The 27002-nt window shown below is 48.1% G+C and overlaps 1 protein-coding gene across 1 annotated transcript; it reads left to right on the top strand.

The window, feature by feature from the left end:
* Positions 1-889: 889 nt before the first annotated feature.
* FLACC1 (flagellum associated containing coiled-coil domains 1) lies at positions 890-26943 on the top strand. The gene is made up of 15 exons (XM_075000766.1): positions 890-992; positions 4009-4084; positions 4693-4750; positions 7246-7382; positions 8801-8821; positions 9536-9629; positions 10868-10929; positions 11943-12040; positions 14806-14858; positions 15974-16073; positions 17092-17195; positions 18555-18617; positions 20450-20539; positions 23990-24099; positions 26541-26943. The coding sequence occupies exons 1-15, from the start codon at positions 890-892 to the stop codon at positions 26629-26631; spliced, it is 1260 nt and encodes a 419-aa protein (XP_074856867.1). The 3' UTR covers positions 26632-26943.
* Positions 26944-27002: the final 59 nt, after the last annotated feature.

Raw genomic sequence — 27002 nt, forward strand, 5'->3', positions numbered from 1 at the left:
CAGTGTTCCCCAGGAATTGTTGTTCTTCTTCGTGAAAGTGCCTCTAAATTCTTTCAAGTGTGGTGATTCCACCGCCGAGTAGTGATGACGTCACCTGAGGGTGATATGATAAATTCGTTGCTGTTTTTTCCCATCTTTTGTTGAGGGCGGTAGGTGCCCTGGAGGAGACGAGTTCATTGCAGGTTAGAAGAGTGTCTTATAGGGACAAGGTGCCAAGGGCCTCTGAAGAACAGCGTTGAAGGCAGATGGAGAGCACATAGCAGAGCCCATCACTTGTTAGGACCAATATTCAATGTAAGCTGAGTGCCTGCATGGTAAGCGAATAACTGCGGGTATTGATCCGGTATTCTGACGACAGGCAGACACCTCCCAATGGCTGCCTACCTTCCCAGTGATTTTTATGGATCTCCGTGCAGGCCAATTTGCATTGATCTGTGGATCCCAAAAGGATAGATCTGACCCTGCCCTACTAAAAAACGAACGTAGTGAACCTCTGTGACCATTCGAAAGTAGCCACCTCTTTGTGAGTTCACAAAAATCCCTGCCCGTTGCTGGGGGTGGGTCAATGTGTGAGGTAAGTAGCTGATGAAAACAAAATGGAAAGCTACTCTGCCTCCATGTGAGGTCAAAAGATCAGACTTGGCACTCTTAATGCGCAAGGATTGAGCCTCTGCTCAGCTACACCTATCTACCCCTTTACTGAACTCAGTGGGCATTGCACATTTGTGGCCAAGGTCAGAATGGGCCTTTCCATGTACAATGGCTGTGTCAGTCTCCTATGGATGGGTGAGAGCTTATTTGACTTGCAAAGAAAAAAACCTCCAAGGCTAGTAAATGGTTCTCAATCCTGAAATCTTTATTTCATCTCCAGCCTTTTTGCTCAGCAGACATGTCTCATTCCTCCTTTTTGTACTGTGCCTGTTGGGACCCTTGGAATGTGAGGGGTAAAAGGCTAATGAAGACCATGCCTGCTTTACCGAATCAGAGAGCCAGGTAAGCAGAAGCCATTGGAGGAAAAGAGTGCACCACTCTTTCTTAACACCAATTTCTTGCATTTATCTTTATGTGGTCCCCATTAATGGTGTGTGGTGGTGGGAGTGAGTGTTTTGCTTGCACGCGCTCTCAGAGAGACCTGTGTTTTCAAGGTACGGGGGTGGGGGCATGTGGACTGATTTTTATACAAGTCTTATGTGCCATTTCTAATGAGTTGAGTCACAGACGTTCCCTCAAGACTGTCCCGTGCTGGGCTGAGCATACCACTAACCCTGCCTATCTACCCTCTGGGGTGCCAGTCACAACACTTCCACGTGCCCCTTTCCAAACGTTTTCTATACGAGTCATATTGGAACGATTTTAGTGCTGGTGTCAGGCGCTGTGTGTGTCACTTCTGTGGGCTTCCCTCAAGTCCAGAGAGAAGAGATGGGACTAAGGGCAGAGGTAGGAGAAGAACCCAAAAATTCACTTGAATAAAAATGCAACTGCTTTTACGGCTGGGTAGTGGAGCACAATCCAGATGTGATGCGCACACGTGTGTGTACTTTTACTCAAGTGGTTTTTCAGAGGGACATTAGTGGATTCTACTTAATTACATCCCCCCAAAGCAGCTGTGCTCTTAGTAACTTATAGGGGACTTTTTCCACCTCTGACTCAGGGAAGGCATCAGCTGAGAAACTATTGCTGAGATGCACTGCAGCTTGTTTTAGCAGAATTCTAAGTGGCATAATCCAAGCCAAGTAACTGTAGGATGGTAGAACACTAGAACTGGAAGGGGCCTCAAGAGGCCATCGAGTCCAGTCCTCTGCCCCCACAACAGGACCAAGCACCGGCTAGACCAGCAGGAGCAAATTTTTTAATGTCAGGACCCACTTTCTGTCTTCGCAATTAGCCGGGTCCCCAACATGTCCGGAAGTGAGCGTTGGTCCCCCGGAGGTGACACACTGCACTCCCTCGGCAGCTGGGGTGGAGCAGGCAGGGATTAGGAACCCAAATGAAGCTCTGATTCTATCCTCCAGACTTTGAAGTAGACTTGGCTCCCCAATTTACCCCTTGCAAGGTCTCACTTCAGACTTGTAGACAGCCCGTCACAAACCAGCAGGTATCACGGGGTCTGCTCTGCTGTTGGCAGTGCTTAGAATTGACTCCTGCGCTGCAAAAACGAATGGAGTTGGAGCGGGGGGGAAAAAAACACCTAATGATAAAAGAAAAGGAAACTGGGCCACCCACCTGCAGAAAGGGAACATGGCTGTGCTGGGAAGGTGTGTGACTGGAGCCAGCCACTTTCTGCTTTGCAGGGCAATCTCTGGCCTCTGCCCTTTAAGAAGCCCAGGGACTTGACTGCTGCCATCCAAGCTGTTTGGTGCAAGCCAGGCTGCTAGGCAGCTACTATCCATCTCTCTGCTCCCCACTCCATTCTCCCCATTTGGAGTTCCTGGCGGGGGCGGGGAGCAGCGGTGGCTGGAGACTGAGCCCAAACTGCTCCTTTGCAAAGGCTCCAGAGAAAAGGGCAGCAGGGTTGGGAAAACCTGGATTTATAAACGCAGCAGTGGACAGGGAAATAGAGCAACAGGGCAGTGCCGTCCGCGCCTCCTCCAGCGGTTGGACTGGGGGATAGTTGGTTTTTTCCCCTCTCTTGCCAAACACACTTCCTTATTTCCTTTCCAAACCGCCCTCTTAGGGCTGGGAAGATTTTTAAAGAAGATTCAATGGCCAAAGGTGCTAAGTGGTGGGGGCTGGGGGGGGGGCAAACTCCTTTCTCCAGAACAAGGAGTAGGAGAGAGCAGGAATAGATATGGGCACCCCTGGCCTGGAGGCAGGAACCAGTTTTGTATGCCAGCAGCATATTCAGGATGTGATGTGGCAACAGGTGGGGCGGAAGAGGCTGGTGGTGCTGGACCCCTTTGAGAAGAGTCACATGCCCCCCACTTTGTGCACCCCTGGTCTAGACCGTCCCTGAGAGATGGTTGTCTAACCTGCTGTTAAGTATCACCAGTGACAACCTCCCTAGGCAATTTATCCCAGTGTTTGATCACTCTGACAGTTAGGAACTCTTTCCTAATCTCCAGCCTACACTTCCCTTGCTGCCCTTTAAGCCCATTTGCGCCTTGTCCTATCCTCAGAGGCCGAGGAGAACAATTTTGCTCCCTCCTTTTTTAGGTACTTGTAAACTGCTATCATGTCCCCTCAGCTGTAGACTTGCACTAACAGAGTATAGATTCAGGACCAAAGTGTGCCCAGAAGTACACCTAATGCAACCTTCCTGAGGGCATTGTGATGGTACCTACAGTTCAGCGGTTGGCCCCAACAGGAGCAGTGTTGGCTAAAGGGTTACTGCCTACAGCAACAGAGAGATAGTCGTGCTTGGCAAGATACTATCAAAACAAACAAGCAGTCCAGTAGCACTTAAAGACTAACAAAATAATTTATTAGGTGATGAGCTTTCTTGGGACATACCCACTTCTTCAGACCATAGCCATACCAGGAGAAACTCAACATTTAAGGCACAGAGAACCAAAAATAGTAATCAAGGTTGACAAATCAGAAAAATATAACCAAGGTGAGCAAATCAGAGAGCAGAGGGGCAGAAGTCGGGCGCGGGGCAGGGAAGTCAAGAATTAGGTAAAGCAAAGTATGTAAATTATAGGGACTCTTTTACATACTTTGCTTTATGTAATTCTTGACTCTTCCCCCGGCCCCCTCTACTCCCTGATTTGCTCACCTTGATGATAATTTTTCTGATACATCAGCCTTGCTTACTGTTTTTGGTTCTCTGTGCCTTAAATATTGAGTCTGTTCTGGTATGGCTATGGTCTGAAGAAGTGGGTCTGTCCCATCAAAGCTCTTCACCTAATAAATTATGTTTAGTCTTTAAAGTGCTACTGGACTGCTTTTTTTTGCCTCCATCAAGTGTAATTCTTTTCTGCTCTCACAAGGGCATTGTCACCATGGTGACCTAAGCCTGGTTTGTGTCTGCTGCATAAATATGTCTAAATACCGCTTATTTTTAAATCGGGTCCCCCTCACTAGGCAAGGTCCTGAAAAACCCAGATAGCCTTCTGTTTGCTCTAAAACCTCCCAGCACTCCAAAGTAAGTATTTATGGTCATTCTCTGCAGCAAGCATGTCAGGCTCAAGTGGTCTGTGACATGAGTGGCTTTTCCAGTGTGTACAGGTGCTAACTCTCCATAAGAAGCTGCTGTGTGCAACAGAAAGCAGATAACTCTCATCTGCAGTCTCAAGACTTCACATCACTCACAGCCCAATGGTACTGAAGTTATGGTAATTTTACATATGAAACACAAGCCTCCATCAGGTGGAGCATTACCAGTGAATTCATGTAATCGAAGCCACTCTGGTTGCCCCGTTTCCTTTCTTACACTTAAGGTTGACGTAGGGTTTTGTTTTTTTTTTAAATTTAACATCAAGGCTTGTCAAATGGCACCCAGACTGTCAAATCTGATCACCAGTCCTTCTGAGGCACAGAACTTTGCAGATGTGGCCCTTGTTGATATAAAAGCAAAAAATCCCTGATACCTTAGAAAAAGGGGCGTATCCCTAGACCTCACCACCCTGGCAGCCCACAGAAACTGGGTTTGGCTGACTGTGCCTGGCTCTGATGTTTGAAGTGGAAGAGTTTTAGTCAGTGAGCAACTCTTGCTGCTCTGCAGCTGTCTGAGGAGGTGCTTTTCATTTGCAGAGGGATATTGCCCAGGAGAAAATATGGCTGTCGCCTACGAAGCAGAGAACCACCTGATGTGAGTAAAACAGGTGGAATCGTTTGCTGTATTGTGCTGATGGGACTTTCCTCCTTCCAGTGCTGGCCCGCGTGCCTTCCACCCTTGGAACGCTTGTGCCTCACACACCAATGTCTGAATTCTTTCCACCAATGGTACTCATCAGGGCAACGTGAGGACCCTCTGCTGCCTTACTTAATGTGCAGTGATTTAAAGGCCCAGCTGTGTGTCTCTCAGCTCCTTCAGTTTCTTTTAAGCAGGCGTGGGAGTCACTGGAATTGCTTGTCTGGTTTTAGGAAGTGCTCTTGGTGTGTTGGCTATAATTTTTTTCTAGCTCGCATGCTAGACTGAGTTAGTGCTTAGCGTGAGTTTTCATTTTTGGCCCCAGTTGGGTTTTTTTCCCCATTGATGGGTACAAAGGGATGTCTTGGTCATTGAGCCTCGAGCCCTGTATCTCTTGCCTTAGGCAGATCAGGATGGCTAACAGACTTTGTCAGGCCCTGGATAGGTGGGTTCTGGGGCCCCAGAATGGGCAGGGCATTGGGCAGAAGGAGCAGAGCTGAGGGCTAGTTTCCCTCAGTCAGCCCTTCAGCACCACCAGGGTTCCAACCACTACCATGCAGCAGCTGGGAGCCCCAGACCCTTTTAAATCACTCCAGGTTGGCAGGCCTGCAGCAGGTGCCAAAGAGCAACCCAAACTCAGTCTCCTTGAAGAGTTTAGGGGATGCTCACATGCAGACTTTGCAAAGCTGGCTGGCCACTCTATTCACTAAGTTGCCACCATCTGAACTTTGTCCTCCTGCATACTAACTTTTTGCTAGGTTGGTGGCAGACGCACTCAATGTTTGTGAAGTTGTTCCCTTTATCCACCCGCCTCAGTGTTCTCTGATGGGTGACAGATATGTTAGCTCTGTGGCGAGCAGCTCATCTGAGCTCAAAGTTTGTGGCACTCCAAGGAATTGCACTTTGTAGCAGAGCTGAAAAGCCAAGGACAGTCCACTGCCCTCCCCATCATGCCTCCCTCAACTGCATGTCAGAGGGAAAAGCCTGTTTGCTTCGACTGACAAGCCAGTGGCAATGTTTTATGTCCACAGTGGGGGAGCACTTGCTCTTTCTTCCCTGCTTTCTCAGAAAGTCACCTGTGGAAGGTCCTGTATGGCCAAACCAACCAAACTTGAAGCCTCTTACTGCCAAGGGTGCAGAACAAGCTGGTGACCCCTCTAAGCAGCTCATTCAAGTCACCAAAAGTGGTCTCCTTCTGCCTGGATGCAGCCAGGTGAATTGTCTATCGGCAGGAGGGGAGCCCCAAAAAGACCTGTTTGCAACAGGAAGTGCTGACAGGCTGGCTCCCTATGAGGCCAAAGTCCTGCTTCTATCCCTGCTCTATTAACTCTTTTCCCCCAAATCCCATTCCTACACAGAGTGGTGCTAAAGATCAAAGGGGACCAGAACCAGTCATATTACTAGCCTCAGCTTGGCCTCCACGACAAGTTTGCCACGTGTTATTAAATGGTAGAACCCTCATTACACAATCTGAGGACTGTATTCTGTTAAATAGTCTCAGAACCATGTCGCCAGTCTTTGATCTATCTTGTTAATAGGAAGTAACCTCTGGCGCATGGTGTGGTGATGATTTAAGTCATGACTTGTTTAAAATTCCTATTAAACAGGAAGAACCAAAAAATTGACATTCCAGGTTTCTGGCAGCTCCTTACATGAAAGAATCAGGACTGGCTTGCTGAGTATGTAAAGAGCTTTCCTAATTTTAGCTGTCTAAGCGTTAACATTTGGCCTATTAAGGCAGGTGGAGCAGAGGCAGCCCTCATGGCTCCCTTAAGCTTGGCTACAGGGTGGAGCCCCACACTGCGGATGGTTATAGTTGGCTGGCACCTGGAAGGGGGTTTCCGTGGTTAAGTGGTCCATAGCCCTGTGTGAAATCCCATCTGCAAGTACCATCTAAACAGATTTGGGCCAGGTCAGAGCTTAAATAGGCGACCTGCCTGGAAACCTCACGTTCCACAGGGAATGTGTTAGTAATCGGTCAGTTCATGCCCTTACTGCCTAGAAGATAGGAAACTGCATTCTGAGCAGAGTAGTAGCACATGCTGTGTGAAAACCAAGACCACCTTGGCCTGTAGTTTTTAAAAATCCCTTTGGCACTTAAGAGTTGGGATGTCAACCCCGTCTCTCCTGAACAAACTTCAGCTTGGCTCGGTAGCGTTCTACCTGACTTTCCCCTGCAGTTAATATGGATAAGGAATTCTTTACTTCCGGCCTTCAACACTGGCAGCCTGCTGGAAGCATAAAGCCATATAATAGCACCGAGCTTGATTCTACTTCATTTTGGGGAAGGGCCTTTGGGTGGCGGATCCCGTTTGTCTCTTCTGCTGATACCAGGAATACTTTAGAAAACACCCCAGCCGCCTGAGAGAGCAAGAGATGGTGATCCTTTGAATGGATTTAGAGGTCCAGCCCCTGCGTTTCTGGAGCTGAATATCTTGTCTTTCGGTCCCCAGGCTTCAAAGGAGTTCATAGAAATCTCACCTGGCTACACCCTGACTCGGAGTAAAGAACATATTTCCGTCACGCTGGGGAAGGAATTTTTTGAAAGAAAAGGAACGACTGAAGAACCAGCCCCACCCTTTGTTCCCAGGTAATCTTAGGAAATGAGTTAAATGACAAGAAAGGTGGTTGAATCTTAAATTGTATTGGTTCCTCCCTGCTGCCAAATAATAGTGTTTGAGGAACCTGTGCAAACTTGAAAGAGGGGACATGATCCTCCAGTTGACATCCTGCATAGACAAGGGGTCCTTGTCTGGCCAAACTGAGTTACACCAGCGTAAAGCTGTTGTAAAAGTACAATCTGGCCCGTGATAAATACCTGGTATGTGTTAAGAGGGAGATAGAGTCTGATTCGTCTCTTACTTCAGTAAGGTGGGAGTGGTTCCACTAACTTCCTAGAACTGAGAGCAGAATCAGCTTCTTTGCTCTGGATTTTTGGTTTGGGAGAGTTTAGGATCCTGTTCATTCTTCTGCACATGGTGCACACGGAGCTGTCACAAGGGAAGAAGAGAGAAGTGCGAACTGTAATTTGATAATGCAACTGCAACTTGCAAATCATCTGTAAAGTCTCAGCCATGATGATCTGCCTTCCAAAGTCAGGGATGCTACCAAAAGAGCATTTGTTTTAATGAAGGAGTTTTATTTCTGCAATATTTTTCTTAGTGATGGGAGTGTTTAAGGCAAACAGAGGAGTGAAAAAAAACCCGGGAGTGCGTCAGTTGGTTGTCAAAGAGTCATTCAGATCAAACTGAAGATCCAGTAAGAGATCTGGTTGCCTCAAATGTTAGAAGAAGAAATTTCTATACCACAGTGCTCGTTGAGGAAAGCATAACTTGAGCGTGTCTGCCCAGAGTGTGCTCAGAGCTCTCTGCTTTCAGGCAGAATACAGAACAAACAAATGCTTTTGTTTCTGATTTGCCTTGAAATACCTATACAAAGGGTGATACTTTTAAATGTCACTAATAGTCCTACTTACAACAGCTTTATTAATAGATAAATGAGGATGCAGAGCTTCACTGTTTAGGTGGTGGTTGGGAGCAGGAGCTGGTCTTTTGTTAATCCACAGCGGCCTGGCTTTGAGCAAGCTCCCAGCTGCATGTGGGAGGCTGAGGGTGAGGCTGAGCTCCTGCCTCATATGCCTATGAAAATCGGCTTGTGTGTCGTTCTTGACAGCCATGGTGGGGGTTCCTGACCCCACCCTATACCTTGCCTTCTCATCAGGCACTCCCATCCACTTCATCGTCTATTTTTAGTGGCTACCACCAAGAGTTCAATGGATGCTGGGACTGAAGAGTCCCTGTAGAACCGTTACAGGGTTCTGGATCCTTTGTACAGCATTCCTGCATTATCAGAGGAGTTGCTAATGGAACAAACTTCAGTGGACGCTCAGTGACAATCCACCTCTTAGACGCAGTCAGCTCTTTGCTTTGTAACCAGCTCCTGCAATCACCTCCAGTTCCTCCTGCAGATATTTGATAACATACCTTTAATCTCTCACTCTCTTTGCAGAAGCCCGGTGAAACTTGAGACGTGAGTATTGCTTGTTTTCTCTTTCGGGTCAAATCAAAACCTGTAAACTTTTATGGACCTAATTAGCAGTCTCCTGTTCCCATCTGCGGCAGGAATCTGTTTTATACCTGATTCTAACCCTGTTTGTTGGCTGACCAGTGTCAGCAAGATGTGCTGTTATGTACAAAGGGTCTCCTTCACCTCCTGCCAGCTGGCAGATGCCACACTGCAGTCCCACTGCTTGTGGTATGTTGCGGGCTAGAAACTGGCTTTAAATGTAGACCTTCTCTAAGGAAAGCAGACCTGAAAGTAAGAAAATAGTGGGTATATTCCTGTCTTGTTCAGTCCAGGATGCTGCTTGCTCTTCCCCTCCCGAGCAGGGAGTGAGGGAAAATTACACAGCTTACATCACTTACTCCTCTGCCAGTTCCCCTCTCCAGCTGGAAGTGAGAGCAATGCATGCAAGCTGCGTCCTTTTGCCTTGCTCTCCGATAGTTACTGGAAGAAGAGCAGCAGCATCCCCGTATGTGCTGCTACAGCCCCCTCCTCGCCTCCTAAAGTGGCACCCTTGCCTGCAGTGGCATGGCTGGTAGGACTTGACCCAGAGACCAGCGCCAGCTGATCGTATCTGGTAGTGATCGTTCTCTTTCCACTGCTGCTACTTTTAAAACAATGGCATTGTCCCAGCAGCGCTCCCCTTCCCAGTCATGGCAGAGAGCTGGTATATCATTGCAGGGAGGACATTATTACTGAATTAGAGGAACAGATCGCTGAGCTGACAGATATGATGGAGCAACTACGCAGAGATCACCAGGCCTCCTGCAAACTGGTGAGTCCACGCGGTTGTCATCTTCCTCTTCCTCTCAGAACGTGCTCCATGAAGTCACACAGTCTGAGGACTGATTAAACCAACCAGTGCTGCCCGGATCCTTTAGTGTCATGATTACTCCAGGGGGAATGCTGCACTGAAAATGAAAAACGTTTTGTGCGCTGTTTTAAAATGCTGCCAAACTTGGCATATTTTGTGTGTTGAAGGAATACAATATCATCACCCCCCTCCGTTTCAATGACTTTGATCATTTATTTCAAAATACAAATATTATGAATAATGCAAAAGACAAATAAAATTCAGGAAATGTTTGTGCCATCCCTACTGAAGAAAGTCGATGTGTGAGTTTTTCCTATCTACCTCCCTTACTCCTCATGTCTTGTGACGAGTACCAAGGTCAACTGTGACCCCTGAGAGGTCGATTTTGCGCATCCCTAGCAGAGGAGCAAAATCTAACCTCGGGAGATTGACCCTGAGAGGGGTGATCTTCTGGGATATTCTAGACTTAGCTTGAGTCGCTCCCATTCACTCTGGCACATCTGCCCTTGGCTACGTCTACACCAGCCCCAAACTTCGAAATGGCCATTTCGAAGTTTACTAATGAAGCGCTGAAATGCATATTCAGCGCTTCATTAGCATGCGGGCGGCCGCGGCACTTCAAAATTGACGTGGCTCGCTGCCGCGCGGCTCGTCCCAACAGGGCTCCATCAGCTCATGGGAATAAGGGGACTTCGAAGTAGGCGGGGTCCTTTCGAAAAGGAGCCCCCTCAGGACGAGCCGCGCGGCAGCGAGCCACGTCAATTTCGAAGTGCCGCAGCCGCCCGCATGCTAATGAAGCGCTGAATATGCATTTCAGCGCTTCATTAGTAAACTTCAAAATGGCCATTTGCGTGGTCATTTTGAAGTTTGGGGCTAGTGTAGACACAGCCCTTGTGTCCCTGCACCCTAATCCCAATGAGTTATTTTGGCCCCACTGAGCCACTCCCTTCTTCCTGACTGTTTGAGATTTAGAAGCTTTGGCTCTGATTGCAGCTGATGACACTGATGAAAGAGCCCTGGCTTGGGTAAATGAAGAGCGCTCTTTGTAACCAAACTGGGGTAGAAAACCTTTTTCAGAGGCAGGCAATTAGTAACCTGACGAGAGTTGTATATCCAACTGGAGCAGATATTTTCTCTCAAATTAATGGCCAGGAAGGTAGTGTTTGCACCTTCAATAAAAATGTGTTTTGTCTTTCAAGTTGGAGAAGGATCTGGAAGAAAAATGCAATGAGATGCAACGAGAGCATGAGAATAAGATCAGGTACAACTGCTCTGTAAGGAGAAAACATATATATGAACTGAATACTGCACACCACAGTTGTCCCTACAAGATTTGACATCTTGTGTGGTTGTGGATGCTCAGAATAAGAGACAACGTCACAGTACGTCTTATATAAAACGAGCCAACTTTGGAATTGATGCATTGTGACCTCTGTACCATGATTACTACTGAGAATAGGGAAAAGTGCTGAAATTTGAATTTTGGGGCATCTGGTCTCAGGCATCCAAATCCTAGAACTGGAAGGAACCTCCGGAGGTCATCAAGTTCAGTCCTATGCTTTGAGTCCTGTAACTTTGAATCCAGACCAGAATTAGGCTAACTTTTCAATCTTGGCACTGCCGTGTCAGGAGGCCATCTGTGCTATGGCTGGTGAAAATATTGTGAGTTCCTGTCCCCTTTCCCTGCTATATAAATCCTAGATTCTGTATTTTCACTCCAAATCCCATCTGAGGAAGTGGGTTTGACAATAGAAGCTCATGACCTAATACAGCTGTTAGTCTCCAGAGAGCCACTGGGCTGTTTGTTACTTGTAAACTAGATGATGGTTTGAGATGGCATAAAGCTTTTAATGGCTGCTTGTTTAGAAAGATCTTCATGACACATCTGTGGCCCCTTGGCTGATTAAATTGCATCCCAAGTTGCATTTTTTCCACACACACAGAACCACCATATCCTTCTGGGCCTGGTTGACTTTTATTTTAAAACCCAGGAAAACAACAAAACAAAGTCTCCAGGATGACAGCACAGTGTGTGTTTCCTTTTGGCGACCTGTGTCTGAACTGAGCACAAAATATCAGCCACCTCCTGCAGATTCCTAGAAATTTAAGAGCAAAGTACACAGGAATCAAAATAACTTATGCAGTTACATTCACCGGGCCATTCACCTCCTGGAATTATTCCATCACTATAAATGACCAAGTGGATGGATGAGGGGAAAGTGTGCTCTAAGGACACATGCAGTGACATGGTTTGTTTGTGTGTTGGTCACCCAGGGAACTCCAAGAAGCTCACTCTGCAAACCTCCAGGCCTTACAGGAGCAGTACAAGAAAGAACTGAAGACTGAGAGGGCCTTTGCACAAGAAAAATTGGGTATGCACAGGCTTTCTAGGAAGTCCTTCCTCACACAGTACTGATCCTTGTTTTCATGGGTACTCTGAGCTGGAAACTCCTGTTGGGTTCTTTCCCTCTCCAGCATACGCACAGCAGCAGACTTCCTTTGAAAGCCTCCCTTGTCTCTCTGTTTCAGTACTGAAAGCAAAGTGGGATAGATGGGTACGTTCACGCTTAGGGGAAGATCGACACACTGGCAGCTGATCTTCCAGGGTTCTGTTTAGTGTGGCTCGTAGGGCCACACTAAATCGAGCTGTCCTGGTGCCACTGTGGACTCTGGTACTCCTGGCAGTCAGGCGGAGTGAGGGAAGTGAATCCCACTTTGGGGACAGCTGCGAAAATTGTTTTTTGGATATGTTTGCTTCAGCAATGCAGTTTTCACAGCTGGGTTTGCATTTCTAAAATTGATTTTACCCCCTAGTGCAGACCTGGCCTGAGCCATGATTATCAATCTTATGTTGGCGAAGAGGGCAAGTTGTTAAGGAAGGTGACTGGGGGCTGGCAGAGTGCCAGTCCTTTAATGCTAGTGGTGTTCTGGAATTATAAATGGATTTCAGCAGTCTTGTTCAGATCTGAACTGGGTTTAAACTGGCATCCCAGAGTGCAGTGGAAAACACCCGGCCCAAGGAATTTTAGGCCTTTTTCCCAAATCCTGCCCCTGGCTCACAGCACTAGCATGGATCCTGACCAGCTTAGAGCCATTGCACTGTGTGTTATGGCCACTTCCCGAAGCATCATGTGGTATTTATTGGCTAAAGCCAATGGGAGGATAAGGTGGACGCAGATTGTTTAGATGACACTGAAGGACTGGAGAAGAAGAGTGCAGCGCTGCTGGCTGCCCTGGCTGCATTGCTTGCAGCGGAGTGTTGGGTCTGGAGATGTGAAACCAGCAGGCAGTCATGGGACCGTATCATTTTGGAGGTCTGGGAATACCAGAAGTGGCTGCAGAACTGCCGCATGCACAAGGCCTCTTTCATGGAACATTGTGGTTTGTCGTCTCCTGCCCTGACATGCTGCGATACCAAAACGATACCTGCTTTGACAGCTCACAAGCAAGTGGCAATTGTTCTGTGGAAGTTTGCAACACCCGACAGCTACCACCCAGTGGGGAATCGATTCAGGGTGGGCAAATTGACAGTGGCAGCTGCAGTGATTCAGGCAGCCAAGGCAATCAATGCCCATCTGCTGTGGAAAACACTGACTCTGGGAAATGTGCAGGACAGAGTGGACGGCTTTGCCGCCATGAGGTTTCCTAACAGCGGTGAGGTGACAGATCCCCAAACTACCTGGCCTAAGAGCACATAAACTGCAAGGGCTGCTTTTCCCTGGTGTTGCAGGTGTTGGTGGCATCACAAAAGTCATTTCACTGACATCTAGGTGGGGTGGTCGGGAAAGGTGCGTGACACACGCATCTTTAGAAATTCAAGACTGTACAGAAAGCTCCTGGAGGGGACTCTTCCCAGACCAGAGAAATCAAGATTGGTGATGTGGAGATGCCCATAGTGACCCTGGGTGACACTGCTTACCCGCTGCTCCCCATTCACAAAATCATTCTATTTAGGGGACGAGGGTTAAGGGGTAGGAAAAAGAAGGGAATCCAGGCGTCACGTGTGGGGGAATGTGAGCCTTTTGCAGTGTGGAGAGGTCCTGGGGGTGCACTGCAAGACTGTCCGTGCCCCCACCTTCTCCCCCCCCCACCCCGTGTTCATGGCTCACGACGAGGGGAGGTCTAGCAACACCGAGGGGAGTTCGGGCATCAGGGTGAGGAGACCATGTAATGGTGAGTTCTGTGGTGGCTGGCTCTGACCACAGGATGTTGGCTTGCTCCTTGAGAGCCATCGGGAGCTCTGCTGAGTCCTTTTTCCTGCACTGCAGCATGCTTTGCTGCAACGGATGAGTGCCCTTTCTGTCAGCAGCGGCTTGGGCTCGCTCACTCTGTGCCTCTTGAAGCTGCTGCAGGAAAAGATCAAAACAGGGCCTCTTCTGGCAGCAGCTTGCTCAGCATAGATTAGTCACCCCACACAGAAATGAGGTCCTGGATCTCCTGATGGCTCCATGCTGGGGCTCTTTGGCAACCTTGAGAACGCTGATGAGAATTTGACCCCTGAGAACTCATGATGGCTAGATGCAATCGCTCCTGAGCTGTGCTATCCATGCTGGTCAGAAAGAAAATGAATTCAAATTCCTGGGCTTCCTGGTACCTACTTCCTGCGCACCTGGAGAGCAGTGGACGTGAAAGCAGCCAGAACAGACACCTGTGGGGCATTGTGGGCTACCTCTGGAGGCCAATAAAATCTATTTGAAGTAACGTGTTTCCACACTAGCATCAATTTGATCTCTTAAATTTGAACTTGGCTTTATACCGCCTGGGAGGGGTGTGGCAAGAAAGTTGACCTTAGAGTTGACCTAATGGTATTTGCAGTGAAGACAGCTACACTGTTTAAAAAAAAATATATATATATATATAGCTTTATGCTGCAATGTAGACAAAGCCTGAGAGCTGTAACCACAGCTTCACTCTCCTTCTGATTCTAAGCCTACTTCATGAAAAGTTAATTTCTTCATTCTTAGTCCCATACTACATGGTGGGATCTGTAATACAGACCTTTCTCACGGGGGCTGGACTGAGATGCCAAACTCACTCACATTACTATTCAGGGTTTTGATCCAAATCCCCCTGGCTGAGATATTCATGTTAAAATTGCTATATTAACTACACCTCTTGTTTTTCTCTTGCTGCTCAGAGGGGGTGAAGCAGGAATACAGGCATCTCAAGAACGCCTTTCGAATGTATCAGGTGAGATTTCAGCCACCCTGCAGAGATCGCCAAAGGTGGATTGGGCCCTGTTAGTCTAATCTCAGGGCTGGGCTACGCTACCGCCAAAGTCAATGTAACGAATGTCGCTCAGGGCTGCGTAAAAGCCGCCTCCCAAGCAACAGGTGTTCCATTGACCTTAGCACTGACCACACTGGAGCTTAGTCACTGTGAGATGCTCTTCCTGCTGGCATCATGTCCTCCGCTGATGGAGGTGAATCAGGGAATGCAATGGGACAGTGCTCTCCTGTCAGCATAGCTCATCTTCACCAGACACACTACAGGGGCACAGTTGCATCAATGCAGCTGCACTGTCCGTCTCCGCTACAGTGCTACAAGGGTCTATGCTCGACCTGAAAGTCGATCTCAGATACAGAATTGCAGGGGGAGCTGGAATCAACGTCTCAAAGATCGATGTATTTCTTTTTTTTTCTGGCCATCCACACACAGGGAGGTCAATGGGAGAAACTCTCCCATTGACCTCCCTCCTTTTGAAAATGAAGTACTGGGGCAGACTGTCGAGTCCCAACGGTTCGATTTAACACATCCCTACTAGGCGAGCTAAATCGAACCCCAGAACATCAACCCTGAAAGAGTCAATCTTCTGGTAAGTCTAGACCTACCCCTAATTTCTCAGGAAGATACTGACGTGAATGCACTCATCAGATTGACCCCCTCCTCCCCAGAGGTAAACAGAGTCCTTGTTGTGCTGAATTCAGTGCACTTGCACTGTGGGTAAGGACGGCATGATATCAGACATGGGGCCGGGGATGTATGCTATGCACTACATAGCCGAACTTCACGCAGTATTAGTGGGACCAGGGACAATGGTCACAGCTGGAGGATCTCCCATTACTTAGGTATCTGCTTCAGCCCTGTGGGGGGAAGCATGTTGTGCAGGGATCACAAAAGCTGTTCCTCGAAAGGATCATCTTCCTTCTGCTCCTTAGACAGGGGGAGAGCTCCCTTGGGAATCGCATTGGGATGTGTAGATGGAAATGGCTATATAGTTGCTAATTAGCTTTGTATAGCCTCATTGGCGGCAGCGTGAGGGATTTGGGAGACGTACTGAAAACGCGCGTTGTCTGTGCACCTAGGACAGTATTTCTGATGAAATGGAGGAGAAATGGCTGAGAAGGCAGGCCGAATGGAAGAAGAATGAGAGGACTGAGCGGGAGAAAGCATTGCTACAGCAAAGTGAGTAAACGAGGACACTTGTGTTCACGTCCCACGCGGGACGGAGCTGCAGCTGTTGTACACAGGATAGCTCAAAAATGGACCTGTGACCTCCCCTGTCTGCTGAGGAGCTGCTCCTGAGTATAGGCAGTCTGTTCTGTTCAGAGGGACGCTGGCAGCTTGGAATGTAATGAATTCAATGAATGCAAGGAGTTTTAGATATTGCACTTGAGTCATTTCATTGTTGGGATGCAAATACTTTCCCAAGATTATCCCGGTCAGTTTTACTGACTCTCATAGGTTTGGCTGCAATAGAGTAACTGGTTGCTCTGCATTATGCAGTGGATAGAGAACCCCCCAGGAATACTTTCTGCCGTAGTTCTTGTAGCTTTTCTGTGACAGCAGTGAGTATTCCTGAAGAGATTTTTGTATTTTGGGGCTGTTGTTCCCACCTCTGGACTGGGACCACAGGCCTGACGCTTCCTGGAATTTTAAACAGCCAGCAACAAAAGAACTTTTTATTAATGATGACATATAAGAGCTTTGAATATAAGAGCCACTTCCTCCATATTGTCACTTAGCCATATGTTTCTGTTCGCTGCTAACCCATGTGGTAGGAAGGGTGCTCCTGGGGAAGGACTTATTTCTGCCTACATTGTGCCACATCACAGAGCCTCGCAAAGTAAAACCAGTGATAGCTACACAGTTTCCGTGCAAAGAAGAGAGACTGCAGGGCGGGAGATGGGAGAAAGATAGTGATTGGAAAAGTGATCGTATGCGCACGCGCGCGCGCACTTAGAGCCCAGGAGTAGAAAGCATCTGAGGATGTTACTCTTTGAGGCACACTCAGTGCTGTCGTTCATCCTCTGGCACTTAGATACCACAGCGTTGGGGCTGTAGAATACTGAATGCAGCTGGAATGGGTCCAATGGCTTGTGTCATGAGATATGTGACCAGGTACGCTTGTCCACCTGAGACACAGAATTAAAATGAATGAGTAGGAAAAGCCCCGCTGACCTCATTCTTGATCTCTCCGCAGAGCAGGAACTGATGACGAAATTTGAGCTGGAGAAAGAGCAGCTGAAGAAGTCCTTTCAGAGTGGTGAGGCCACAATGAATAAATTCTACCAAAAAGACAAAGAGGTAACTAGTCCTGAGTGAGCGTAAAGCCACATTTTGAGTTGCAGCAGTTCCCAGGAACTCTTATGGCCAGTAAAATAGCACCGGAAGTGTTATAAATCCGTGTGCCTATTTATAAGGCTTCTATTGCTCCAAGGCTTTGGGGAGCCTGATGAAATAGAACTGCAGACACGGATACTACAGGTGGCCAAGGCATTATTGTCTGCCAGGAGCAGCATGCAGGAAGTCACCATAACCTCTTTGCCCCATTTCATAGGGCCTCCCAATAACAGCAAGAAGCCCATAGGTTTGGTTCATTCAGGTTTGTTTTCAAAGCAGAAGCATGATAATCACCACACACTGGCAATGTGCTGCTCTCGTAGTGATAGTTGCAGATGACATGATGGATTAGACTAGAAATTGTGTATTAAAGGTGTCTCACTCCCGGCTTAACAGCATGGTAGGTTAGATGCTGGTGAAGACCAACTCAGGGACATGCTCAGGAGAAGACAGACACACTGCCTCAGTTTGCCAATCTGTAAAATGGGAATAATTACTACCTTCCATAAGTATTGTATGAACCAACTGATGGGGTACTTAAAGGCTTGCTAAGTGCACAGCACCCTTTATATTTTCAGCAGTTTCTTGTGCTGCACCAACAGTGACTTCTTGGTGACTGGAGGACCTGTCACTTGCGGTCACTGTTTTCTCCTTCTTGGTGAGCCCTGTGTGTTCGGTGTGTGATGTGGTTAAGCCCTGATTAATAAGGAGGGTGCCTGCTGAGCATACAAGACTGGGGAGGACATCCCACATGTGTTAGGAGGAGGATGGTGTAGAGAAGGTGATGGGAGTAGCAGACAAATGAAGTCCTGCATCTGGTGCTAACAACAGACTGAAGTGGGAGCAGGTGGAGAGATTAAAGCGGGGAGAGGTGATAGGACAGCCTGGCAAGGGAGATCACTTGCCATCACTGACCCCTACCAATGGGTACATTTACAGCCTTGGCAGCTCCTCTCAAACCACTGGAAGTACTGCATATGTTTCAGCTGTGGTGACTGCAGGGGATCCCTTCCTGAGCATGCATGAGATCGTGCAGCCCTACAACGGCGACTACTGTCCTGGCAAGGGAGTGAGTGCTCTTGAGTAACTGGGAGAGATGGGGACAGCTGGATTTGAAACTTAATCACAGGATAATTCTGTTCCAACCCAGGGCTCGTAAGGCATACAGGACACGTCCGGCAACTTAAAACTCACTGGGCATTTGGCTCTCTGCCTAGCGTTTGCTTTGGCCTGTTTGGGTGTTTGGAATCAGCTGCTTGCTGCCAAGCCCCAGAAAGTAACACACGTGCCAGGAATGGTGCACTAACTCTGTGTCCTTTTCAGGAGTACATCAGGCAGCACGAGGAGGATGAGGAGAAAATAAATGAGTTGCAAAGCATCAAGGAGGCAAGTATGGAAAATAAGAGTGCACAGTGCAACGGGGGCATCTATGTACCGTGGGCTCAGGCTAGATTTCTGAGCAGTTCACTCTCCTCCATCAGCTGGGTGGGCCTGAACTTGAGGGATTTAAGCTTGGGGAGGGTACAGTGCAAATGACTCTGCTCCCTGTTGTGCTCTGTTTGGCAATAGGCGAGGAGCAGGTGAGGAGATGCAGCTGTAATTGCCATTAGAAAATGGAGCTTTGTTCTGGGTACTTGGAGGGGCCCTGGGGTTTTTAGAACACCCGAAATAAACAAGCAAAACTCATCTCAACCTTCCTGAATAAGGGCAGACTCCAGCCAGGGGCCTGGCTGACCAATAAGCTGCACGTCCAGAGTGTCTAAAGGCTGTAGTCTTGGGGTAGGGAACCCCCAGCCTGCAGTCTGGATCAGGACCCCAAGGCTCAGGGCTCCCCTCCATGGCATCCTGCCCACGGCAGCGTGGAGGAGTTGGCGTGTTGTGGGCCAGATCAGGCAAGCTGTAGGCTGGATGCAGACCAGGGGCTCGGATTGAGGTTGGGGCTGGAGGGAGGGGTCAGAAAAGCGATCTGGGATCTGCTGCCGCTTGCTGCCATCCCCCAGCTGGGGGAAGGAGAGCAGCAGCTGCCTACATAGCCTCCCTAGAGGCTTCCTACTGCTGCTCTGATTGGCCAGAATCCCAGCCAATCAGAAGAATGGAGGGCAGTGCCTAGGAGTGGGGAAGGGGGCACAGAGCCGTGTGCATCCTGGGGTGTTGCAAAGTAAGTGCACCCGTCTCCCTGGTGCCACACCCCAAGCTGCTCCTGCACCCCTCCCATCCAGACCCCCAACTCTGCACCCTCCCTTCCAGGCCTCACACCCCAAACCCTCCTGCACCCAGTCTCTCACGTAGACCCACACCCCCTCCACCTCCCACCCAGATCCTCCCCACCAGCCCAGTCCTGCACCTTCCTTCCCATAGCCAGGGACCACATCAGGGAGGTGTGTTCTTGTTTCTGTGGCCCCTGACTGCTTTGCCTATGGGTCAGTGACCCCAGACCTGAAAAAATGTTCCCTACCTATTTTGGCTCAATGCAGCTTCTGCTGGCGCTCTGACTCTAACATAGACCTGGGTTCCCTCTGGGATGTATCTGCCCTTGACGGCTCCGACCTCCCCACCACAGTTGGGCTCTGCCAGGAGGCGTAGGAGGGAGATGGAACACTGACAATTGGCCTGGGGCAGCAGGCTCTCTTTAGAGGCCTGTGGGTAGATCAGATCCATGTGCTGGAGAGCTCATGCTTGACTCTCATCTTGCGTGATGAAATACAAGGACAGCATTGGCAATTAGCTGGACCCTTCCAGTAGGAATGACTCCAGCCTGGAAAGCAGGAGTCGGGGGCCGCTGACCTACCAAAAAATCAAGCAGGGGGACACACACAAGTGAGAAGCAAACACAAAGACAAACCCCCTCACTGAGCTTGTCCCACTCACGTGACATGGGGCGCCAGGGCTTCCCCTGCACTCCAGTCCCGCAGGGATGCTGAGGCTTGGGGCTTCCCCTCAGCAGCGAGGTGAGCCAGTGGTCCTGAGCCTCACCACAGGCTGGATTCAGGTAAGGCAGGACCCAGAGCCAGCTTGCAGTCTGTACGTTCCTCACTGTTGTAAGAGCATCATGGAAATCAGGGCTACAGTACGTCTGGGCTTCTGTTTAAGCCAACCCTGGCCTGCATGTGGTGCAGACAGCAGCACAAGGATTGGAGGCTCCTGGGGAGCTGCGCTGGGATAGGAGGAGGAGGAGCCTGTTTTGATCCAGCTGACCTGGTCTGTTTTATCCACTCAAGTCTCTGGAAGATGAATTGAAGGAGAAGAACCAGATTCTCAAGGCTCTCACCACAACCGTGCAGAATGCTGAGGTGGAGCTTAAGAAAGAGGTGGGAAAGCATGTGTGATGCCATTGAGTGAGGAACATGGGTCTCCTCTGGGCTCTCTGGAACAGCTACTTTCCCTTCTTTATGGCATGTGGGACTCCTTAGACACAGGGTGTTGCTGCTGTTCTCGGGCTTCCCAACGCCATTGACCCGTAGAATGAAATCCTCCTAAGGTGGGCTGTAGTCTGGCTGCTGAGCATTGAGTGCATCTCCCACCTACCTGTATGGTCCCATCTGCTGAGAAATGCCAGTATCTTGACCCACGAGTTTGCTCTTCAAACATGTATGCCCGTGGCCAGGCTTTTGCCTGTTGCCCACCCTGTTGCGGGTGGGTGGGAGGTTGGAAATACAGGCCTGCACTGCTGCAGATAGATGGGTGCTGAGGTGGCTGGGATCTCTGCTTGCAGCACACTGTCTGTTCTTGGAATACAATTAATCCACACTTGGATGTGACTGGTGGTTTCTAGAATTAAACGATGGCAATCAGACACTGGCATGGACGAGGCATAGGAGGGGCACATGCTGTGGTGGGCAATGCTATGAATTTTCTGTCTATGTGCTGCACTGGATAACACTGTAACTAGATGATGAATCTGTACTTAGAGTCTGTTCCGGTCTGGCTATGGTCTGAAGAAGTGGGTCTGTCCCATGAAAGCTCACCTAATAAACTATTTTGCTAGTCTTTAAAGTGCTGCTTGACTGCTTTTTGGTTTTTTAAGAGAACCCAGTGCTGCTCAACCTAAATACCAGGACAGTCAGGAAGATACAACCATATGGCTTGTGTATTGTTGCACAGGCAATATCTAAAGATCAGAGGATGTTTGCAAACATCTGACATATTGGCATGCAAAGGGCAAGGTGAATAAACAGGCTTTCAGGCATACTCCGAGTGCCTTTGCTCTGAAGTGTTTAAATTAGGCCCTCGATACGCAGTTTTGCTTTGAAAAGCATGCAGCAACGACACCTTTTTCTTCAGCAGGTCTGCTTCCTGCTGCTCCATCAAACCTGCTGACTTTCGCAATTGTGTTGCAGATTTTTCATCCTGATAATACTGTGGTACCAACACAGCTATGAGGGGGAGAGCTGGGTTCTCCTCAGACTTAACTCCTTTTAAATATTAGCAGATGTGCAATCCACTTGATGACGGTAGGATTAGCCAGATGTCACTGAGAGCATAAACGGATGGTCATTGCTTTGTTTAGGCATCAGAAAGGCCCTGGTTTGGCATGAAACTAGTGTCTCTGGTCAAAGGGCGTTTGCAGAGGCGGCAGTTAAAGAAAAAAGGAGTACTGTTTTCCACATCAATGGAGGACTAAGGCGCCTAAACACCACTGAGTTTCAATGAGATGAGGGGGTCATAGGGAGTACCTATGTCAGCTTTCAAAAGGGGATTTAGGCTCCAAAGTCACTTCATTTCTTTTGGCAATGTTGTGTGCCGTATTTTACCCTTTTTAAAGTGAGCACATTTGGTCTGAGAATTACTGTCACAAAGGCCATGATTCCCTTTTCAGAGCAGTACTGCACTGTGCGCGCTAAAAGCAGGTTTTTTGAGTCTGCGTAGGCGTGTCTCTGTGTATTGGTTGATCAGAGCAGGTACACATTTAAGATTTGTTTATGTGTTGAACAAACAACAAATTGCAGCACATGGCTATGTGCTCATAACTGCGGTTTTAATGGTGGGGTCAAAATTGCAGTTAACTTTCGGTGCAAAGTTCCACAATTTACAGTGATTAGGGTGAGGTTATTGATAATCTGTATCTTTTAGCCAACCATTTACATACGTAATTTGTTCCCACCTAAACCCCATTGTCAGCTGATTTCATTTTTTCATAATAAGCCCAAAGGAGAATCGTGTTGGGACCTGGAGGATGGGATGGTGGTAGTTATGATAGATGTTGAGAGTACTGGATGAGGCACAGGATGGTGGTGTAATATGATTTTGATAGAATCCATGGGGACAGTTGAGAATTAAGAGCCTGATAGAGGGGATTGAGCAGGAAGTGGAAGGGAACCTGTTTGGGAGTTAGTGTCAGCAAGACGTTGCAGGCAGCATGCAGAGATGGGAGAACATAAAGCAGTGAGCCCCAAGCCTTGGGGTTTCATTGTTCTGAGAGAATCCTCTATGACGTTAGAATTCCCAGCCAAATGAGGCCATGTAGATAAGATTTCCCTTGTGTTGAGGGGAAAAGAGGAAATGGGGGGGGGGGACTTTTAGAATCGCATGTTGAGCCCCCACAAATTGACACCCAGAATTAGTGGTCATGTCTGAAAAGGTGGACTGGATTTGCACTTCTCAAGCCAGTTCTCTAGTGCAGCGAGGTGTGGTACATGTACCACCAGTGGTGTGTGAAAGGCTTTCAAGGGGTATGTGGCAGAAAAATTACTAAAAAAGCAGGAGAAAAGCAATGGGACGGCACAGGGAAAGGGGTACGCCGGTAAGGCTGAAGTCCCGAAAGGGGTACACGGATGTTTTAAGTTTGGGAAACACTGTTCTAGTGTATTGTCTGTGTGCATTTTGTTGACATCTGCTGCTGGACTCAGACTTTTGCAGGGTGGAAAAGAGGTGTGCTCAGTGCACAGGGCAGGATTTGTGCTAACATTGTAACAAATGACAAGAGGTCTTCTCTGCTGCATGCCACAGGCCCTATCGCCAAGTAAAAGTTGCCTGACGTGTCCTTTAGCTCCCGGGGTAGAGGCCTATGCTTTAGGTGCAAGAGGAGCTGAGTCTATCAAGTCGTAGCTGCCAAGAAATATCTTGACACCAGTGTTTGGCACGCTGCCAGTGAAATTCTCAGAGGCCCAAGGGTTTGTTACAATACAAACGCCAATTGGCTGCATGCATGACCCGTTCAGTTACAATGAGGGGATTCCCTTCTCCCGCCGCGTCTGTGACGAATGTTCTGTATTACCACTGAGGTGTACAGGGACATGCTGACAGACTCGTAGCTGCAGTGCTGCTCTGATTAGATACAAGTAGGGGACAACCCGAGGTGAGCCCAGTACCCCTTCTGTGGACAGAAAGATTACTGTGGTGTCCACGGTGAAAGCACATGGAAATTAAAAGCAAGTGTGATCAATCAGCTCTACTGTGCTGACCTGTCAGGCTGTTGTGACTAGCTCCTCTGGGATCCCCCTCCCTATCAGTGATGGGTCTCTGTATTGGGCTCTGAGGCTGCACCATCGTGACCCCGCTTTCATTCACATTCATGCTGTCTGACCCAGCAGAGAACTTGGGCTACTTCAAACCAGTCAGCCTTTGACATTCTAATAGGGAGCATAGGTTGCGCCTCCCGCAGAGGCAGAGCCAGTGAGAGGCACATGTCTGTGCCTGCGTAGGCTGGTCCAGATGGGTTTGTGTTTCTCAATCATCCCTGCTGTCTTCTGTCCTGCCTTCATGTAAAATGACTGGGCCTCTCTGGGTACAGCCAGTGACCTGGTGCTCCTTTTCCCCAGAAAAACAACCTGCTGGCATTGGAGCAAAGCATCCAACAGAAAATCTCGGCAGCTGAATTTAAACACCAGCTCGATATCTCCTCTTTGGCAGACGAAAACGCCGTTCTGAGGTAAGAACAAAATCTCAGAAGAAATTATTCAAAGGGTTGTATCAGCAGAGTTGGGTAACAAATTTGGCATTTGTTCATAAAACTGTGTTCATCTCCAAACATGCACCTGTCGTGTGCCCCGAAGTCTTTGGATCATTAAGGGAAATCTGTCCAGCTCTCTCCCCCGACTTCCCTCCTCTGCACTCCTGAGTCACTTACCATCCAGGATTCAGACTGGAACAGCTCTGCTGGGCCTCTCCCCTGCTCCTGGTCTGCACAGATGGGGTACATGGGCAGGGAACACCCTGACTTCAGCACTACGCTCCAATTCTGCACAGCTAACGGGAGAATCCTAGGAGCAGCTTGGCTGCACATGGAACAAGATGGAGGAAGGGGCAGCTGAACACATGCTGCTGGCTGTAAGTATGCACGCTCTGCTAATCAGCTGGGCAGGCCGGAGAAAAATGCTTGGTCAGCCAGATCCAGCCCCCAGGGCTGATTTTTTGCCCACTCCTGTGATAAAACCATTCTGATGCATAGTGGAAAAATCCTCCCCTCCCAGAAGCGTCGTCCCCTCACTGAGGCAGAGAATAGAAATGCCACCCATTTTTAAGAGTGCACTTTTTTCCACATGAAACTATTTATCCCAGTCCTTAAAATCATGATCACCTTCCACGCAGGAGGTGCAGGAAGTGTAACTGACCAGTCTAGTTTCATTAAGGTGAGTAATTTTAAAGGAAAAAAAACAAAAGAAATTCAAATGACATGGCTAGTGTTTCTAAAACACATTTTCTAGTTTTAACACATAAAATGGTGTTAGTGTGTAAAAAGTCTCTCTTTTGGAGACAGCAGAGGAATTGTTTCTCATTCTTGGTCATTTAAATCTCCATTCCCTTCTTGAGGCTACTGTTGCCTCAGTTTACTGGACTAGTTGAAGCGAGAGGACGTTGTGACTTTTTGGCCTTCCATTCCAGTGAGTTTGGTGGCCTTATTTTAACTCATCAATGATCATTCTCATTATTTCCTGTGGAAAAATTTCATTCTGATTCCTTGGTAACCAAGATGGATGCCGTGCTGAGCTGGGATTTAAGCAGTTTAATGTATTGTTTACTAAAGATCAGGCCTAAATTTCAATGGAAATAGAGCTTGTATCTGAGAAAGGAAACCCAGGTGTGGTGTTGAGGTTGTGTGGGTGCTGAGCATGCATCCTACCGTCTGAGAGCTCTGGGGACAAAGGATCAATAAACTGATCACAGCTGTGAGTATCCTGGAGTTTGTGGAGTTGCACCTGCTTATCTAGCAGTCTTCCAAATTCTGTAGCCTGGGTAGTAACTGTGGCCAATGAGTTTAGTTTGTTGAAAAGATTAATGTCATTGTGTCCTAAATAATCACTGTAAGCTAAAGAGAGTTGTAGATTTATACAAGCATAAGGCTGATCAGTAGGTGGCAGGAACAATCATGTAGAAAGTATGTAAGTAGGGCTGAAATGCAAGGCCTCTCAGCTGAGGCCTGTAACTCTTTTAGCTTAGCAATGCCAGGCCCTGAAATGTTGGTATAATTGGCCAAAGAATAACCAGATCCCCTAAACTTACAGGAAAAAATGTACTAATGGGCACTGCAAAAAATTTAGAGTAATGTTTGACTTGCCAGACACCTAAAGGTCACATTCTTTTAACCCACATCCAGCTGCAACGTGCACAATGAGCGTAAATGCTGGTGAGGAACAGACAGAATCACATTATAAAAGAGGGTCCCCAGAATGCAAAAATGTGGCTGTCTGGGAAACATCAAAGGGACCCATTCTTCTACTGATGATCAATCCATGAAAAACCGTCAGACCCTAACACTATTAAGGATGTGACTGTAACTGTATTTGTAACTTCTGCCTATGTCCACATGCAGCAGGGCCAACAGCCACTCTGGGCCTGGGGACAAGGTGGGAGGGAAGCCCAGCTGCATGGCTCCAGAAGGGGCAGGGCTTATGGCAGCATTCTGTCAGAGCCATAAAAGGAGTGGTGACACAGCGCTGCCATGGTGTTTCAGAGGGGCCCAGAGCTCCAGCTGCCGCTACTTCGGCAGCAGCAGTGGCCAGTGCTCTGGGCCCCTTGGAAATGCTGGGACCCAGGACAACTGCCACGTTTGTTCCCCTGGCTTCTGTTGGAGGGCCTTTCGGTCCAGAATTTCTATATAGTTGGGTAACTTTTAAATTACACATTTAAGACAGACTAGACCTTGTAAATGTATGTGTGATCACTGCCCTTGCTTCGTGTGTGCTCCTAGAGACCACATCTGAAGCTAACAGCAGAGGTGACTTTGTGTTAAGTTTAGAACTGTCGGCACTGGAGCTGATGTAAAACCATATTACAAAATTCACTTGACATAAAAAGGCTGCATAGCAGAAGCAGACGTGAATAGATATTCTACTGTCCATTTTGCAACCCTTCTCCTTCTTCTCCCCACAGGCGCAAACTGATCACAAAGAGCGAAGAAGCATATAATGAAAGACTCCGAAGGAAAGAATCAAGTGTCAGGTCTGTTCTAATGGGAACGTGACCTTGTTCCTCAGGGAAACTTGCTGACGATGGTAAATCCAAACACAACATGTTTGTGTGTTTTTTCCATGTCTGTAGCCAATGCCCAATCTGGAGTCTCCGCCTCCCTCAGAGGGATTTCAAAACCATATAGTCAATCGTATTCAAGGTGTCCTGGTTTTGTCCTGACATTTCCTTTCTTAGGCCTGCGGCAAATCACTATTCTTGCTTTGTTTCAAGTGTTCTGTACTATGATGCTCAGCAGAGCCCTAGCTCTGCTTAAGCTCTCTTACCTGGACAAGCTGATGCTATATAGATAAGTGGGTGCTCAGAGACTAATGGTCTTTATCCCGCTTGCTATTCATTACTATACTATTCATCCCAGGCAACCAG

The sequence above is a fragment of the Carettochelys insculpta genome, chromosome 8 (assembly GCF_033958435.1).
Source record: "Carettochelys insculpta isolate YL-2023 chromosome 8, ASM3395843v1, whole genome shotgun sequence".
Classification (NCBI taxonomy): Eukaryota; Metazoa; Chordata; order Testudines; family Carettochelyidae; genus Carettochelys; species Carettochelys insculpta.

Coding starts and splice junctions, on each gene's coding strand:
- FLACC1 (XM_075000766.1), top strand. CDS start 890: ATGTCTCATTCCTCCTTTTTGTACTGTGCCTGTTGGGACCCTTGGAAT. Junction 16,074..17,091: donor GAAAGCATTGCTACAGCAAA/GTGAGTAAACGA, acceptor ATCTCTCCGCAG/AGCAGGAACTGATGACGAAA. Junction 18,618..20,449: donor AGTTGCAAAGCATCAAGGAG/GCAAGTATGGAA, acceptor TATCCACTCAAG/TCTCTGGAAGATGAATTGAA.